The 18,548-nt window shown below is 46.6% G+C and overlaps 1 protein-coding gene across 2 annotated transcripts in view; it reads left to right on the top strand.

Moving 5' to 3' along the window:
• Nucleotides 1–18,548, top strand: part of tbck (TBC1 domain containing kinase) — a 277,268-nt gene that overhangs the window by 141,012 nt on the left and 117,708 nt on the right. For both annotated transcript variants that reach the window (XM_072495371.1, XM_072495370.1), the window contains 2 exons: nucleotides 8,561–8,597; nucleotides 9,269–9,430. In XM_072495371.1, the coding sequence (XP_072351472.1) occupies nucleotides 8,561–8,597; nucleotides 9,269–9,430 (199 nt within the window). The remainder of the gene's footprint in view (nucleotides 1–8,560; nucleotides 8,598–9,268; nucleotides 9,431–18,548) is intronic.

Here is an 18,548-nt window from a genome sequence, read left to right as displayed (position 1 = left end):
ATACGGGAACGTGGCCTGCAACCCGTGCTGGCCAACCATTCAGTCCATCTTCCGTTGGAAGACCGAGACCCCGTTCGTGACACCAAATGGGACCCTTAGGAAGTGGTATAGACGCCCGTCTGCCTCGAAGGCTGTGTACTTGCGGTCACCTGGGCGGATGGGGAGCTGGTGGTAGGCGGACTTGAGGTCCACGGTGGAAAAAATCTTATACTGGGCAATCCGATTTACCATGTCGGATATGCGGGGGAGAGGGTACGCATCTAGCTGTGTGTACCTGTTGATGGTCTGGCTATAGTCTATGACCATCCTTTGCTTTTCCCCGGTCTTTACGACTACCACCTGGGCTCTCCAGGGACTATTGCTGGCCTGGATTATGCCTACCTTCAGCAACCGCTGGACTTCAGACCGAATAAATATCCGGTCCTGGGCGCTGTACCGTCTGCTCCTAGTGGCGACGGGTTTGCAATCCGGGGTGAGGTTTGCAAACAAGGATGGCGGTTCAACCTTGAGAGTTGCGAGGCCGCAGATAGTGAGTGGAGGTATTGGGCCGCCGAATTGAAATGTTAGGCTCTGCAGGTTACACTGGAAATCTAATCCCAGTAATGTGGGCGCGCAGAGTTGGGGAAGGACGTAGAGCCTGTAGTTTCTAAACTCCCTCCCCTGCAGCGTTAGGTTCGCGATGCAGAACCCTTTGATCTCTACAGAGTGGGATCCTGCAGCTAGGGAAATCTTTTGCGTACTTGGATGGATGGTCAGAAAACAGCGTCTTACCGTGTCGGGGTGAATGAACCTTTCGGTGCTCCCGGAATCGATCAGGCATGATGTCTCGTGTCCGTTGATCAGCACCGTTGTTGTCGTCGTCTGGAGCGTCCGGGGCCGTGATTGATCCAGCGTCACCGAAGCCAGTCGTGGTCGTAGTGTCTCGGCATCTTCTTTGGACCTCGTGGAGCCGTCGATGCTGGGGTCCTTTGTTGTCATCCAAGGTGGCGGCGTCCATGAATCGCACGTGGCCGGGGGTGGACAAAATGGCCGCCCCCATGGATCGCACGTGGTCGGGGTGGACAAAATGGCCGCCCCCATGAATCACACGTTGCTGGGGAGTCACAAGATGGCGGCGCCCATCCTCCCCTCGTGGTGGCCGGGACCCAAAATGGCGGCGCCCGCGGGTCGCACATGGGGCGTTGGGGAGCGTTTGGGATGCGTTGGGCTCGTTCTTCTCCGGGGATTGCGGCGACCCCCCGGGACCGGCACACAGCCGCGTAATGGCCCTTCTTGCCGCAGCTTTTGCAAATAGCTGCGCGGGCCGGGCAGCGCTGCCGGGGGTGTTTCGCTTGCCGCAGAAATAGCAGCGGGCCCCCCCGGGATGATCTGGCGCTTTAACCGCGCAAGCCTGTGAGGGAGGGTGGGGGGGTTTGTCGCGCCGGGGGTCCATGGAGTCCAAGGGGCTGCCGCGCGGTCGGGGCCGTAGGCGCGGGCGTTTTGCGAGGCCACATCTAGGGAAACTGCAATGGCCCGTGCCTCTGAGAGTCCTAGCGACTCTTTTTCTAAAAGTCTTTGGCGGATTTGGGGAGAGTTCATACCTGCCACAAACGCAACGCGAATTAGCATATCAGTGTGTTCAATCGCGTTCACCGGCGGGCAGCTGCAGCCCCGTCCCAAAATTAGCAGTGCGGCGTAGAATTCCTCTAACGATTCTCCGGGACTTTGCCGTCTCGTTGCGAGTTGGTAGCGTGCGTAGACCTGGTTCATGGGGCGAACGTAGATGCTCTTCAGTGCTGCGAGCGCCGTCGGGAAATCCTCTGCGTCTTCTATGAGAGGGTAAATTTCCGGGCTTACCCTCGAATGCAGGACCTGCATTTTCTGGTCTTCTGTGTTCCGGCCGGGGGCCGTTCGGAGGTAGCCTTCAAAACAAGCTTGCCAGTGTTTAAAAACTGCTGCCGAGTTCGCTGCATGGGGGCTGATCCGCAGGCATTCCGGGGCGATCCGGAGCTCCGTAATCCTTTAAGCTCGCTTAATAAATTGTAGCGCACAATGACTTACGAGAGAGACGAGTAGAGATGAAGTCGATGAGGCTTTATTAAGCGAGACTTGTCCCCAGCAGTTCAGCAACAGAATGGAGCGGCGGGGAGAAGCTCGGGTTCTTATACTCCGCCTTCAGGGCGGAGCCAGGAGTCAACAGCCAACCAGGACCCGGGATCTGTCAGCCAATAGCATCACGGCTTCACAGTCCCACATGACCCCTAATACATACTACCACACTTTGTTTCAGATTTCCAATGTTAGACTCGCCACATGAAGCAGTTCGGTTTTCTAGTGTGATATGGGTGCATGCTATACCCAGAACCCTGTTAACAGTACTGTTCCACGTGCGTGCACCATCGGTGTTATGGTCTCAGACCCTGAAACATTTTAGGATGCTGTTATTATCCAGAACAGACAGAGCTTGTTACATTTTTGTTTAAAAAACACAATGGATTTAATGGTCGGGCAGGCACCATGGCTGCTGTGTCCACTTAATCACAGGAGGGGCCATGCATCAGTTTCCCCAGAGTGGCAAAAAAAAACCTCCCCCAGTGAAATTGGAATTCCACCACTCATGTCAGAAAGGCTCATTAATAAACCATTTGACACCCATTATGCACGAGTCCATTCAGTGATGTGTTATGGATTAACTGGGGGCCACGTGGCTTTCCCACACCTCCCGGAGGCCACCCAGCCAGCAGCCCACCTTGGGAGAGTCCCTCGTTATCAGGCACCCAGTGCCTGATCAGGGAAGCTGGCATTGGGAATGTAGATGTTGCCACTAAAAGCCGCTTTCTTCTCCTTAACTCCGCACCCCTGACCCCCATCCCGCACTCCCCATCCTGCCTTTACTCGGCGATCATGGAATAAAATCATAGAATCCCTACAGTGCAGAAGAAGACCATTCGGCTGATCAAGTCTGCACTGACCCTCTGAAAGAGCACCCCACCTAGGCCCACACCTCTGCCCTATCCCTGTAACCACACCTAACCTTTGGACACTAAGGGGCACAGCCAGTTAACCTAACCTGCACATCTTCGGACTATGGGAGGAAACCGGAGCACCCGGAGGAAACCCACGCAGACACACCCAGAATGTGCAAACTCCACACAGACAGTCACCCAAGACTGGAATTGAACCCGGGTCCCTGGCGCTGTGAGGTAGCAGTGCTAACCACTGTGCCATTGTGGGGCTCTGATCCACTAGTCCCAGTGACGCTGATGAGCAATGAAGAGCTGCCAGCCTCTGACTAGCTGACAGCTCTTGGTGGACGGGACTTCATCGACAGAGTCCTGAATATCCCCCACCCCCCACTCACCATGCATCTGACAGGGCTGACCAGGGGCAAGAGCCCCATCAGGCCCATTACATCCTGCCCAGAGGAACCAGTGATTGGTCAACACAGGATAGTTTCAGCTGACATTGGTGACCTACTGATTAAAATTGCACTTATCTTCGTTAAAATCCGCTCAAAGTACTTCAGTATGGTCAGCACTGAAATAAATATGTCTGTTTGGTTTGTCTCAATTGGTAAAACTCTCACCTCTAATTCAGACGGTTCTGGACTCAGGAAAATGTCCCTTCCCTCAATCTGGGCCAGATTTCATTTCATTTCACTGTGGTTAGTGGAGTATTGTTGCTTTGCAAAATGGTTATTGGATTTACCCACAGAACACTTCAGAATAAATCATTCCATATAATGATCTGCAAGAAACATACTAAGCTGCTGTATAAATAAAAATTTCTTCTCTCTATCTAAGCTCATCCGGTAGCCAAAACTCCACCTATATCGTCATTGCTTGCTTGTCCTTGCCTTCGCTGTGATGTGATGTTGAGGATATGGACCTGAATCTGTTTAGTTTTGTGAAGTCAGCTGTAGTTCATCAAGTTGAAGTGAATTGAAGCAGGAAACTGACTGTAATCAAAAGGTACTGGGTGTTCGAAATGGGTCCAAAGTGCAAATAACTCAACTATCCTGAAAACTGTCTGAAGTGCCATGAACTCTTCAGTACTCTTATGCTTTGGAGGCCATTTAATTACAAGCAGGATCTCGTGCCTTTTTTATACCTGTAAACCTGTCAGTGGTCAAAATTAAATTTCTCTTTTAAAACTTGTATTTGAATGACAAAACATTAGGTTGAAAATAAGTCACTTGGTGGACACTATTGTGTGTCCGTGTGTGGTGTGTGTGTGTATATATATATATCTATATATATGCGTATTCTTTCTCCTTGCCTGCACAACCATACGCTCCCTGACATCTGGATTCCAGACACTGAACCCGAGTGTAAAAGGTGCAGCACATTTTTCTTCTGCCTGGTTGAACCTGTGTTGCACTTTGTTGTATTTCCTATCTGTGCTGTTCTACAATCCTATTAGCATCAGCTGTAAAAACTGAACATTTAATGTAGGCGTTTAAAATATAATTAGATGCCTACAATTTTTAAAATCAAACCATGATTGTATTGTTCCCTTCTGACTTTGTAGAAGTTGCACAAACCTACAACGAGCAGATTGACACTTAAAATTGATACCATTTATTCAGTGGAACATGACGGTGTTTTTATCGATTCTCGGGATGACTGTATTATCTGCATGGCTGGCATTTATTTCTATCCCTACTCTCTCATAGTGACTCGGCACAAATGAGCAGCTTGCTGGGCGACGAATATTTAATTGTGGTGGTGTGGGACTTCAATCACACATGGGTAACTGGGTGAGGAGGTCAGGTTTCCTTCCTGATAGGGCATTTGTGAGCCAATTGGATTTTTATAAAAACCCAACCGCTTCATGGTCACTATTGTTGATACCAATATTTTATTTCCAGAATTTTAAAACTGAACTCAAATGCTCAACTATCACACAGGGAACAGTGGTGTAGTGGTAAATGTCCCTGGACTAGTAATCGGGTTAATGTTTTGGGGACGAGGGTTCACATCCCACCAGCTTGTGGAATTTTAATTCAATTAATAAAAGCTGGAATTGAAAGCCAGCTTCAGTGATGTGACCATGAGACGATCATCAGTGGTCATCAAAATCCATCTGGTTAATTCATGCCCTTTAGTGAAGGGACTCGCCCATCCTAACCTGGTGTGGTCGACTTGCGACACCTGAACCACAGCAATGTGCTTGATTCATAAGCATCCTCTGAAATGGCCCAGCAAGCCACTCAGTTCAAGAGCAATTAGGATGGGTAACGAATGCCACCAACACCCACATCCTATGAAAAAATACATTTTTTTTAAACTTGGGTTTTCTAGATTGTTAGTCCAGCCCTCTGGATTACCAGACCAGGAATGTATCTGCTGTCTTTTTGTAACTTGTTCATGTTATTTTACCATGGTGATGCAGGGAAATGGGGAAGACAAAGAATTATCATGGATGATACATGTCCAGCTATCAATGCATATTTACCAATAACTGACATAGCAAGTTGCTCAGCCAGATTTTTTTTTTTTTTAATAATATTTTATTGAAAATTTTTGGTCAACCAACACAGTACATTGTGCATCCTTTACACAACATTGTAACAATACAGATAATAATGACCTTTTTTAAATTTAAACAAAAGCAACAACAAATAAATAAATATTAAATAACAAAAAATAAAAACTAGCCCTAATTGGCAACTGCCTTGTCTCAGGCCACCCCCCCCCCCCCCCCCCCCCAAGTCCTGGGCCGCTGCTGCTGCCTTCTTTGTTCTCCCCTATCTATCTTTCCGCAAGATATTCGACGAACGGTTGCCACCGCCTAGTAAACCCTTGAGCCGACCCCCTTAGGACGAACTTAATCCGCTCTAACTTTATGAACCCCGCCATATCATTTATCCAGGTCTCCACCCCCGGGGGCTTGGCTTCTTTCCACATTAGCAATATTCTGCGCCGGGCTACTAGGGACGCAAAGGCCAAAACATCGGCCTCTTTCGCCTCCTGCACTCCCGGCTCTTGTGCAACGCCAAATATAGCCAACCCCCAGCTTGGTTCGACCCGGACTCCTACTACTTTCGAAAGCACCTTTGTCACCCCCATCCAAAACCCCTGTAGTGCCAGGCATGACCAAAACATATGGGTATGATTCGCTGGGCTTCTCGAGCACCTCGCACACCTATCCTCCACCCCAAAAAATTTACTGAGCCGTGTTCCAGTCATATGTGCCCTGTGTAATACCTTAAACTGAATCAGGCTTAGCCTGGCGCACGAGGACAACGAGTTTACCCTGTTTAGGGCATCTGCCCACATCCCCTCCTCAATCTCCTCCCCTAGCTCTTCTTCCCATTTCCCTTTTAGTTCGTCCATCATAGTCTCCCCTTCGTCTCTCATTTCCCTATATATATCCGACACCTTACCGTCCCCCACCCATTTCTTTGAGATGACTCTGTCCTGCACCTCTTGTGTCGGGAGCTGCGGGAATTCCCTCACCTGCTGCCTCGCAAAAGCCCTCAATTGCATGTACCTGAATGCATTCCCTTGGGGCAACCCATATTTCTCGGCTGCTCAGCCAGATTTGAAGACTGGAAGCAGTTACTTTTGTGTGACTATTAATTGCTCAGTGATACTATTTAAGATGGACATAAACCTCAAAAGGAATTATTGGATGGAGAGAGATTCACTATGCGCACAGTGTGTTGGTGCTTAGGATCTGTGCTGCTTTCACACTCTGCATAAAGGACCATGATGATAATCTTTGTTGTCACAAGTAGGCATACATTGACACTGCAATGAGGTTACTGTGAAAATTCCCCAGTCGCCACATTCCGGCGCCTGTTCGGGTACACAGAGGGAGAATTCAGAATGTCCAATTCACCTAACAGCACGTCTTTCGGGACTTGTGGGAGGAAACCGGAGCGCCCGGAGGAAACCCACGCAGACACTGGGAGAACGTGCAGACTCCGCACAGACAGTGACCCAAGCCGAGAATCGAACCTGGGACCCTGGTACTGTGAAGTAACAGTGCTAACCACTGTGCTACGGTGCCGCCCAGTGAGTTGCCTATCATAGCTGTATTGTCATGAACATATGGCAAAAGGAGCCCAAGGAATCCCGCCAAGGGACACAATAGAAAATAAATCCAAGGCAATCACTCCTGGGCTGCTCTTGCACTGTTCGAATGGCAAGCTGTAGATCGGATTTGGCACATGGGATCAAGTCCCATACCTCTGTTATATGTGGCGATTTAAAGGAATTGTTTGTTTTGCTGAATCACCGTAGCAAGTTACCAAAACATCTCAAAGCATTCCACGCAACAGTTTCAAGTGCAGTGATTTGTTTTTACATGGGCAAATGTAGCTGCCATTGTGTGCCATTGACTGGACAGCTGGTTCATGGTGCAGAGAAAGGCGAACAGCGAGGGTTCAATTCCCATAACCGCTGAGGTTATTCAAGAAGGCCCCGTCTTCTCAACCTTGCCCCTCGCCTGAGATGTGGTGATCCTCGGGTTAAGTCGCCACCAGTCAGCTCCCCCCCCCCCCCAATCAAAGGAGAAAGCAGCCGATGGTCATTTGGGACTATGGCAACTTTACTTTACATATGGTAAAGAGGTGAATGACTTTGGATGGCATCTGCACGGAAAGGATCTCAGAATTATAACTTGCGTGCAGTCGTTTTGTCAGGAAATAATTTACAGTAGATAGGCTGGGAATCCTGTGTTCAAGTTAATATTGCGCAATGTTGGGGTCATTCCCGCTGATGGGTGAGCTTAGACCAGGTATGTGGTAACAGAAGGTTTCCTTCGAAATCCGGAGTCCTGGGGGAAAACACAGAGAGAAGACATTTGCATTTATATAGCATCCCTCACATCCTCAACAGATGTCCAGATCCCAAAGCACTTCACAGCCATTGAATTATATTCACTTCTAGTCAAACATAGCATACAAAGTGGATATAACTAGATCCCAGAAGCGGAAATGTGATTCAACAACCAGTTGATCTATAATCAGTATTATTGGTTGAGGGAGGGATGTTGGCCTGAGATCCAGAAAAGCTTCCAGCGCCTCTTTGGTGCCATGGGATCTTATGTGGTAGCCACGCTTAACCTCTCGTCTGAAAAAACATCATCTCCAAAAGTGCAGCACTTCCACGGTATTGCATCGAAGCAACACCCTAGATTGTGTGCCTAAGTGGGGCTTGAACCCACAAATTGCTCACTGCAATCTGAGAGTGTTACCAATGCTGACATGTGGTGGGGCACGGCTACTATGAAGATTGACAGCTTGTAAATAGCCATTTACCAGTCCTCCGGGTGCTCCGGTTTCTTCCCACAGTCCAAAGATGTGTGGATTAGGTGGATTGGCCATGCTAAATTGCCCTTGGTGTCCAAAAAAAAAAAGGTTAAGTTGGGTTACAGGCTTCCGAGGGTAGGGTGGGGGTGCTCTTTCCAAGGGCCGGTGCAGACTCGATAGGCTAAATGGCCTCCTTCGGCACTGTTAATTCTATGATTCTATGATTTGCAGTCAAGATCTCAATATGAGTTAATGAATCAATCTGCCTGTGGAACAGCCAATGTGGCCTTGCCTAATAGTGCTGTGTTTTGTATTTTTCAGCTTTATGCCATTCCATGGTTTCTCACAATGTTTACACGTGAGTCGTACTAATATTTATCTGATAGATGTTTCCACGGATTTCTTCCCTGAATTTTAAGTGCCAAGTCAATATAAATATGCATTTTTTTTTTTTTTTAAAACCTCAAGGGCCGAAATCTTAGCTAATTGATGTCTCTAATAGGCACTCTCATTACCAAACCGAAGCTACAATTTGCCTCTTTAAGACAATTGAGTTTAAAAGAATAAGGGTCACAACTTGGGCTATTGCTTTGAAAGTGCAAATAATTTGTAAGAAATAATTGCATGAAGAGCTATTGTAATGGACCAGCTCGACAAGTTTTGACAAGAAATGGTACCCATTTTCTGTAACTCGCTAACTCCTGGTACTTTCTGTTGTGGTGGATTTGGCTTGATCATGCTTCAGATTCAGCTGGTTTTCATGCATCAATGAAATGGGTTTAATTTGCCACTAACCAAATTTGTTTCCCTCCCAGATAACATTACTCCCAAACGAGTATTGGAAGTATAACAGAACCAACAAAAATAATTTTCCAAATAATTTTTAGTTACTAACATTATGTTGCTAGGATAAATCTTTTCAAGACAGTTATTAATAAAATTTAGTATAATGAGAAACGCAATGCTGTTTCCTCACCAAATGTACGTTGTAGTTGCTGAAGCTGTCTATCTCTGTGACTGTTTTTGCAGATGTGTTTCCTTTGCACAAGATCTTTCACCTGTGGGACACCTTACTGCTGGGCAATTCTTCGTTCCCGTTCTGTATTGGGGTAGCTATTCTGCAACAGTTGCGAGACAGACTACTGGCCAATGGATTCAATGAATGCATTCTGCTGTTTTCAGACTTGCCAGGTAAGGACCCCTAGCGAATGGCCCCTGGGAGAAACATCTCCGCGCACGCTATCCCATACGCACATGTATACCATCAAAAACTTGGTTACACTAGGTTTCGTCAAGTTTGCAGTTTTAATATGGCACTACTGGCTTCAATTTTGTTGATTTATAATGTCTGGGCATCCAGACCACTGACCGCAGTTGGATCTGAACACATATGTTTTAATGGTGAATTTTCAGTAGGACTTTGGTTTGGATGTATTGTTGTAAAAGGCCAACGCAAGGTCATTGGAGCAATTGTTAATTCTAATTTTGTGCTTTATGTACTGTTAATTCTGGTATAATTTCTTTCTCCTAATAGGGATTCATGCAAGTGAGAAACATCCACCTCTTCCCATCCAGCTTTTGTTATTATTTATAAATGTCGTGGCTCCGTAACCTTTTCTGTGCTGCCTGCTGTTTTGTAATGTACTTTCTGGGATAGAAACTAGGAATGCTATTACTTGGACCCTTTCTAAACACTACCCCGCTTCATAGAATCATAGAATTTACAGTGCAGAACATCGAGTCTGCACCGGCTCTTGGAAAGAGCACCCTACCCAAACCCACACCTCCACCCTATCCCCATTACCCAGTAACCCCACCCAACACTAAGGGCAATTTTGGACACTAAGGAGAACGTGCGGACTCCACACAGACAGTGACCCAAGCCGGGAATCGACCCTGAAGCTGTGAAGCAATTGTGCTAACCATAATGCTATCGTGCTGCCCTACAATGCTGCGGTGCTGCCAGTTCAAGAGATGACAAAATCATGACAAACTGCAATTTCCAGTGGCAAACCTGCTCTTTCTATGCACCTGAGCTTGCAGTCGGAAACACACAGTGACTGAAAGTAGTATGCCTTATTGGGGTGGGGGGAGGTGACATACCTTTTGCACCGGGTTACACACTGGAATTTGTACAGGTTACTCGATCGGCCCAAAACCCTGGGTTCTCTAAGATTCCAAAAACCTAGTGAACTCAGTCTTGAATAGACTTAGCAATTGAGCATCTACAGCCTTCTGAAGTAGAAAATTCCACAGACACTCATCCCTCTGACTGAAAATAAATTCTTCTCACCTCAGTCCAAAATGTCCATCTTCTTATCCTTCGACCATGGCCTCTAGTTTCTCCACACCAAACCCTCGCAGAATCTTATACATTTCAATTAATTCCATTCAGCACCTTGTGAATTGGGCTCTACCTTTCTTGTCAAAAGAGACAATCGTACTCTTTGAGAGAAAACAGCCAACTGAATCTTATTTTAAATTGCTGTTAAATTGCACAGGGAGAATACAAATATTTTCAGATTCGGCCTTTCCACCTGCCAAAAGAAAGCACAAGGCATCAGATCAATAAACCATCATGCTCTATTATCTGGCTTAATTTGTTTGTAGAAAGGAAATGTTTCAGGGGCAGGCGTTTGTCACCTGGGAGCCATATTGGAGAATCATAGTGTTGACAATATCACCTCTCTCTCCAAGAAGTTATAATAATCTTTATTGTCACAAGTAGGCTTACATTAACACTGCAATGAGGTTACTGTGAAAATCCCCTAGTCGCCACACTCCGGCGCCTGTTCGGGTACACAGAGGGAGAATTCAGAATGTCCAAATTACCCAACAAGCACGTCTTTCGGGACTTGTCGGGGGAAACCGGAGCACCCGGAGGAAACCCACACAGACACAGGGAGAACGTGCAGACTCCACACAGACCGTGACCCAAGCCAGGAATCAAACTTGGGACCCTGGTGCTGTGAAGCAACAGTGCTAACCACTGTGCTACCGTGCTGCCAGTTCATGAGATGACTAGGATAACTGTTGATCCATCAGTCTGAATCAATCCTCAAGAAACTTCTTACGGCCCAATACAGGAAACAAAATGAATGCTGCCTCGAAGAACATGGTTAAGGGCAGCACGGTGGCGCAGTGAGTAGCACTGCTGTCTCACGGTGCTGAGGTCCCAGGTTCGATCCCAGCTCTGGGTCACTGTCCGTGTGGAGTTTGCACATTCTCCCCGTGTGTGTGTCCCTACAACCCAAAGATGTGCAAGGTAGGTGGATTGACCACGCTAAATTGTCCCTTAATTGGAAAAAATGAATTGGGTACTCTAAATTTATTTATTTTTTAAAAGAACATGGTTAATACGGACAGCGCGAATTTTCAGAAGTCTGGGGAATTTAATGGGGTTCCTTTTGAGACATTAACCCAGTGAATTGTTAAAGGCAAGGTAGTGGATGTTGTGTATGTAGATTTTCAAAAGGCATTTGGTCAGGTGACTCACTAATTGCCACGTGATGCCACTGAAGCAGTATGGGTCAAAATTGGTACAGGACAGAAGACTGAACAATATCCGTGTGTAGATGTTTCTGAATCATAACGATCCAGACTTCCCAGTAACTGTGCAGAATATGATTCTCAGAATATCAGGGAAGAGGTCAACTAAAACTATTTCTCAGATGAGGTTACACTTTAAATAATGTGCAGTTTGTGGGAAAATTAGCTGGTCATCAAGCTTGAAACATTTAAATAAATTTAAAACACTCCTTCAAAAATGCATTTAAAAAGAAAAGAGGAACTTGCATTCCCAGAGTGCCTTACACGACGACGGGCCATCTCAAAGTGCTTTACCGTCAGTTGAGTACTTTTGAAATGCCATTAAGGGGGTGGTATTGTCACTGGACTAGTAAATCCAGATCCAGAGCAAGATCTGGGGACCCGGGTTCCAATCTCACCTTGGCGGATGTTTAATGATCACCTTGAAACCATTGCTAACTGTCGTAAAAACCTATCTGATTCACTACTTCCTTTAAGGAAGGAAATCTGCCATCCTACATGTGACCCCAGAGCCACAGCAATGTGGTTGACTCTCAGAATGCCCTCTGAAATCACAGAATCACAGAAAAATACAGTACAGAAAAGGCCCTTCGGCCCATCGGGTCTGCACCGCTGCATGAAAGCCCATCCTAATCCCATTTCCCAACACTTTTCCAGCCCATAAATGGAGGGCAGTTAGTGACCGTTGCACTTATATAGTGTTATTAACATAGAAAAACATCTCCGGGTGCTTCACTGAGGCACAATCAAACAAGATGCAACAATGAGACCAAGAGATCTTAGCAGGAGTCTTGGGCTGCACAACTGATCAAAGGAATGTGAAATTCCAGAGAGAGGGTCAAGTTGTATGGCTCGGGGTGGGGGGGGGGGGGGGTTACAACAGTGATAAGCGGCAAGGATATGGAGAGCTTTAACAGGTTGAGAATTTGAAGTTTTGAGTGTTGCGAACATTGGGAGGAAATGGAGATTAGCGGGGCAGAGGAGTTGGGTGAGCCTGAGTCTCGATAAAGGATAGGATGCAAGCACCAGGATTTTTTTAGATGAGCTGAAGATTGTGTGGAGTGGTGGAAAGAAACTGGCAATTGAAAGGTGAGCACGGGTTGTCTGGTTTGAGGGTGAGAAAACGAGTCGCTCAGAAACTGGTTGAGCCAGAGACAGAGTGGGACATGTTCCAGACCTTTGTGATGGAGGGTGGAAAGCTCAGTCTGAGTCAAGCGAATGAGAAAAATGGCTGTTTTGGTGCTGATGGTTGAGGGATAAATGCCCCCCAGAACACTCTCGGAATATCGCCATGGGATCCTTTAGCTGACCAGACCATCGGGGGCCTCAGTTTAATGCCTTGTCTGAAAGATAGCACCCCTTGGCAGTGCCGAGCCCCCTCAGGACTGCACACTGCACTGATGTATCAGTGTAAACAATGTGCTTAAGGTCTGGATTGGGGTTTGAACTTGATACGGGGGCAACACAACATATACAATGTAACTACATAAGCACTGGCATCGGATGAAGCATACATGGTGTAGTGTTAATGAAATCAGTCCGTAAGAGGGTCATTTAGGAGTCTGGTGACAGTGGGGAAGAAGCTGTTTTTGAGTCTGTTCGTGTGTGTTCTCAGACTTCTGTATCTCCTGCCCGATGGAAGAAGTTGGAAGAGTGAGTAAACCGGGTGGGAGGGATCTTTGATTATACTGCCCGCTTTCCCCAGGCAGCGGGAGGTGTAGATGGAGTCAATGGATGGGAGGCAGGTCCGTGTGATGGACTGGGCGGTGTTCACGACTCTCTGATGTTTCTTGCGGTCCTGGGCCGAGCAGTTGCCATACCAGGCTCTGATGCAGCCCGATAGGATGCTTTCTTTGGTGCATCTGTAAAAGTCGGTAAGAGTCAATGTGGACATGCCGAATTTCCTTAGTTTCCTGAGGAAGTATAGGCGCTGTTGTGCTTTCTTGGTGGTAGCGTCGACGTGGGTGGACCAGGACAGATTTTTGGAGATGTGCACCCCTAGGAATTTGAAACTGCTAACCATCTCCACCTCGGCCCCGTTGATGCTGACAGGGGTGTGTACAGTACTTTGCTTCCTGAAGTCAATTACCAGCTCTTTAGTTTTGCTGGCATTGAGGGAAAGATTGTTGTCGCTACACCACTCCACTAGTTTCTCTATTTCCCTCCTGTATTCAGACTCATCGTTATTCGAGATTCGGCCCACTATGGTCGTATCGTCAGCAAACTTGTAGATGGAGTTGGAACCAAGTTTTGCCACGCAGTCGTGTGTGTACAGGGAGTAGAGTAGGGGGCTAAGTACGCAGCCTTGCGGGGCGCCGGTGTTGAGGACTATTGTGGAGGAGATGTTGTTGTTCATTCTTGCTGATTGTGGTCTGTTGGTCAGAAAATCGAGGATCCAGTTGCAGAGTGGGGAGCCAAGTCCTAGGTTTAAGAGCTTTGATATGAGCTTGGCTGGGATTATGGTGTTGAAGGCGGAGCTGTAGTCAATAAATAGGAGTCTAATGTAGGAGTCCTTGTTTTCGAGATGCTCTAGGGATGAGTGTAGGGCCAGGGAAATGGTGTCTGATCACTTCTGGTTAACATCCATGTCTTTGCTGTTATTAATTCACTTCTCACGTGTGGGATTTAAGAATGCTTTCATGCCTCCCTCACTTACCTATATCAGTGCAACCTGTTTGAAATAAGAAAAGATTAATCAAACTGAAATGTTGTTAAAAACGGTTGTAACTGAGAACTATTTGTGTTTCTTTTTGTGTGTTCATGCAAGATTGTACAGTGCTCTGTAATAGCTTTCTTTGAACTGACTTGGACCAGCTGCAAGAAGGAAACCAGTCCCCCAAAACTTAAAGGTTTTGGGGAATTCAGTGCGATGAAGCCTGTGGGCTTTTATTTGGGTGGTCTTAATGGCATCAAAACTCAATCGTGTAGCAAGAATAGGCATTTTGTCCTGATTGCAAGTACGATGCATAGCTGAATATTCTACCTCACTGAATTCTGGTAAGAGGCTTTTGTTCTTCCTGGGCGAGTTCAGCCGTCTCTGCCACATCTCCAAACCACCCAGAGTGGGGGAAACAGCAGGCTGGTAAAGCCATGCGGATGCAAGAATTCCCTGCGTTTTTCTGAGCTGTGGCAGCGGGGTCCAGGATCACTGAGCCACTCAAAACGTCGGGCGCGCGAAGCCGGTGACTTACAGGCACGCCACCGCGCCAGTGCAGCAGCAACTTGAAAAGGCCATTGAACTTGAACACCCATTTAAAATCTGCGCATGACTGACTTTTTCTCAAGAATATCAGGGAAGCGTCCTGTTGTTCAGACTCCGCCAGTTTTCTGATGGCCAGGTTTGAGGTACCGTACCTGTATCCGTTTATGACTCCGGAAAGGAACTCCAGAAGTTAGGAATGATTTGACGTGATTGGAACAGTTTCTCGGCCAGACCAGAAACCCAGTGCTTGTTTTAATGGTTTCTATACAAGTAAAGAGTTATGGAACTCTGTTGTACAATGTTCACGGTATTGCTTACATTTTGGACGTATTATTGTCAAATGTGAAAACGTGTTTAACCATGGGGAATTGCATCAGGATCATGCCCTTAACTCTAGTGGAGATGAGTAAGGATAACCTGCATTGCGGTTGTAATAGTATCAACACAGCTTTTTATCCCTGCTTCAGGTTACAGTTGGATGCAGCTGCCTATGTGAATGTTCCAGTTTTTTAAGGACAAGAATAGCTTTCAAGATCGGAAATCAAGCAGAGGAAGCAATTGCCTCTTTCGTATCTCTTTCAGCAACACAGTTCCGTTGTGTTCTCTCTGAAGTGTTCTTTGTAACTCTCAAGTCCACCAACAGACCCGAGGCAAGGATGTGGTGGTTTGGAAAGTTGGAGTTCCCATGTGATTGTACAACTTTTATCTTCCGCTTCATTTCAGGAACACTGGTGGGAATCGGTGCTGCCTCCAGTAAGTCCACCACCCAATGTGGAACGGAGCCCGGTGGACAAAGAGGATCCCAGAAATTGTGGTGAATTAGCCGTCAACTTGGGGCACTGGAATTGGTTTCACTGCCTCTGGGCAAAGGAGGGGACCATAAATCTGTCCGGGGTCCTGTTTGTGATTATGGAAAGCATTGATTCTAACTGGGAAGTGCTTGTGGAAGGTGGTTGTGGAGGAGTGATCCCAGACCAGGAATAGCCTGCGAGCACTCGCTTCCCAAGGCATAGCAAACAGGAGAGCCATCTGGGCAAAGTTACAGAGAGCGGCTAGTGCCATGCAACTGGATTAGATTTGTTTATTGTCACGTGTACCGAGGTACAGTGAAAAGTGTTTTTCTGCGAGCAGCTCAAACAGATCTTTAAGTGCATGAAAAGAAAGGGAAATATAAGAAAATACATAATGGGGCAACACAAGGTACACAATGTACACAACACCGTCATCGGGTGAAGCATACAGGGGTGTAGTGTTAATGAGGTCAGCCCATAAGACGGTCGTTTAGGAGTCTGGCATCAGCAGGGAAGAAGCTGGTTTTGAATCTGTTCATGCGTGCTCTCAGACTTTTGTATCTCCTGCCCAATGGAAGAAGTTGGAAGAGTGAGTAAGCCGGGTGGGAGGGGTCTTTGATTATGCTGCCTGCTTTCCCAGGCAGCGGGAGGTGCAGATGGAGTCAATGGATGGGAGGCAGGTTCGTGTGATGGACTGGGCGGTGTTCACAACTCTCTGAAGTTTCTTGCGGTCTTGGGCCGAGCAGTTGACATACCAGGCTGTGTCGCAGCCAGATAGGATGCTTCTAAACGTTGGTAAGAGTTAATGTGGACATACGGAATTTCTTTAGTTTCCTGAGGAAGTATAGGCACTGCTGTGCTGTATCCCAGGATCAGGGTGGAAAATCCAGAAAAGAAGGAAAATCAAGAGTAATGAGGTTCCAAATCTATAAAAGTCATCCAGCGATGTTCACTTGATTCTTGATTTATTTAGCTTATGGATAAAAGAAATGTACCCAGGTTCGATTCACCGCTGGGTCTGTGCAGAGTCTGCACGTTCTCCCCGTGTTTGCGTGGGTTTCCTCCGGGTGCTCCGGTTTCCTCCCAAAGCCCAAAGATGTGCAGGTTAGGTGGATTGGCCATGATAAATTACCCTTCGAGACCAAAATAGTTAGGAGGGGCTATGGGGATAGGGTGGATGTGAGGGCTTAAGTGGGTCGGTGCAGACTAGATGGGCCGAATGGCTTCCTTCTGCGCTGTATGTTCTATGTTCTACCTGCGCACGCTCAAAGTTCCGCTCAAAAGGTGAGTTTGTTTTCAGTTCACTTGGCCTTACTGAGTTCAGTTTGATTCTTTATTTTCATCATTTCGATTCAAGTCAGCACAGTAGCATATTCACAATCCTCCTCTTAATGTAAGCTTGAGGAATGAAGCACCAGTTTCAGTTCTGTGTGGACTGTTTGTGTGTATGTGGGGGGTGCTGTGGGGGTGATGTAAAGGGGAAAAGACAGCACAGGGAGACTAACTGCAAGAACGGCTGTGAGAACAACAGAATTTTGCTCGGCTTTATCTCCTGAGCTTGCTAATAGCACAGCTTTGCTCCTGTCTGACTTAAGTCCATTTCAGTGGCACTTCACTGATTGTTTGGATGGACCCTTCTTGGCCAAATCTATAGTTCAAACTGCATGCAGACCTTCTCGTTGCTTAATCGTGCTTTCGGTGCAGAAGCCAGAGCACGTTAAAGCAAATCTACCTTCTTTGTTTAATTTCCTCTTGACAAAACATTTATTAGCAGCGTGACGAAGCTCGCTTTATCGGTATTGGCTGAGGTGCAGGAGAGCAGCATAATAGCACCTGTAACTCCCATCGGGTGTGGCTTCCAGCCAAAGTCTGTCACTTGGTGAAAATGCCCAGGTAATTTGTTGTACACGGCTGCTGCCTGAAGCATGGTCCCAGAATATGACTAATGCTATTTCACCCGGAGCAGAAATTCCTTTGTACAATCATTCATGCTTTACACTTGTGGATACATGATGTGGCTGCCTTTATTTCACCAGTCATCCTTATTATGGTTGCACTTGCCCCAAGAGATTTGAAAACCACAGGTTTTTGTTGCGACTAAGTATTTACCTAACTTCAGTTTCTTTTTATTTAAAATGTAATTCCTGACATATCTGAAGATTTGAACAAAGGTTTGCTTGAGAGAATGTCTCAACCAAGCTATGCATCTTCAATAATTAGTTTGTGTTTATTTTGCAAAATAAAAAACAAAGCTCTTGATTGGACCAGGTCTTTCCACTTGTTTTGCGGTTGCCGTGTGTACGAGGCAAATTGATAATTAGTTCGATGATTGGGAAAGGAGAATATTTGGGTGGGGGGGGGGGGGGGTTACTCATATTTCTGTGTAATTATTTGATTTTCACCAGTTCAGTGGGGAACTGAACATCATTATCATCACGTTCTCCCCGAAGGCAGGTCCTGGCTTACTGTCTGATGCTTCATCCTGAGCAGTTTTTTGGCAGTTTCTGTTGGGGCTCAGGTTTGCCATTGCCTTCCACTCTCGGGGATAGGACGAGGGAGTTAGGCCCAAACCTACCTCAGATAGAACAAGAATTGAACCTGAGCCGCTGGTGTTATTCTGGACCAAAGGCTGGTCATCTAGCCAACTGAACGAACTAACGCTGATAGGAAGCTACGTTTCTGAATTTGAAACATGTTCGGGATGTAGGGTTGCACATACAGAAGTTAGAAGGAAGGAATTTGATAAAGAACAATTATTTTGTGACCT

Source organism: Scyliorhinus torazame, chromosome 3, assembly GCF_047496885.1.
Source record: "Scyliorhinus torazame isolate Kashiwa2021f chromosome 3, sScyTor2.1, whole genome shotgun sequence".
Lineage (NCBI taxonomy): Eukaryota > Metazoa > Chordata > Chondrichthyes > Carcharhiniformes > Scyliorhinidae > Scyliorhinus > Scyliorhinus torazame.
This window is presented reverse-complemented; position numbering and strand designations above follow the sequence as displayed.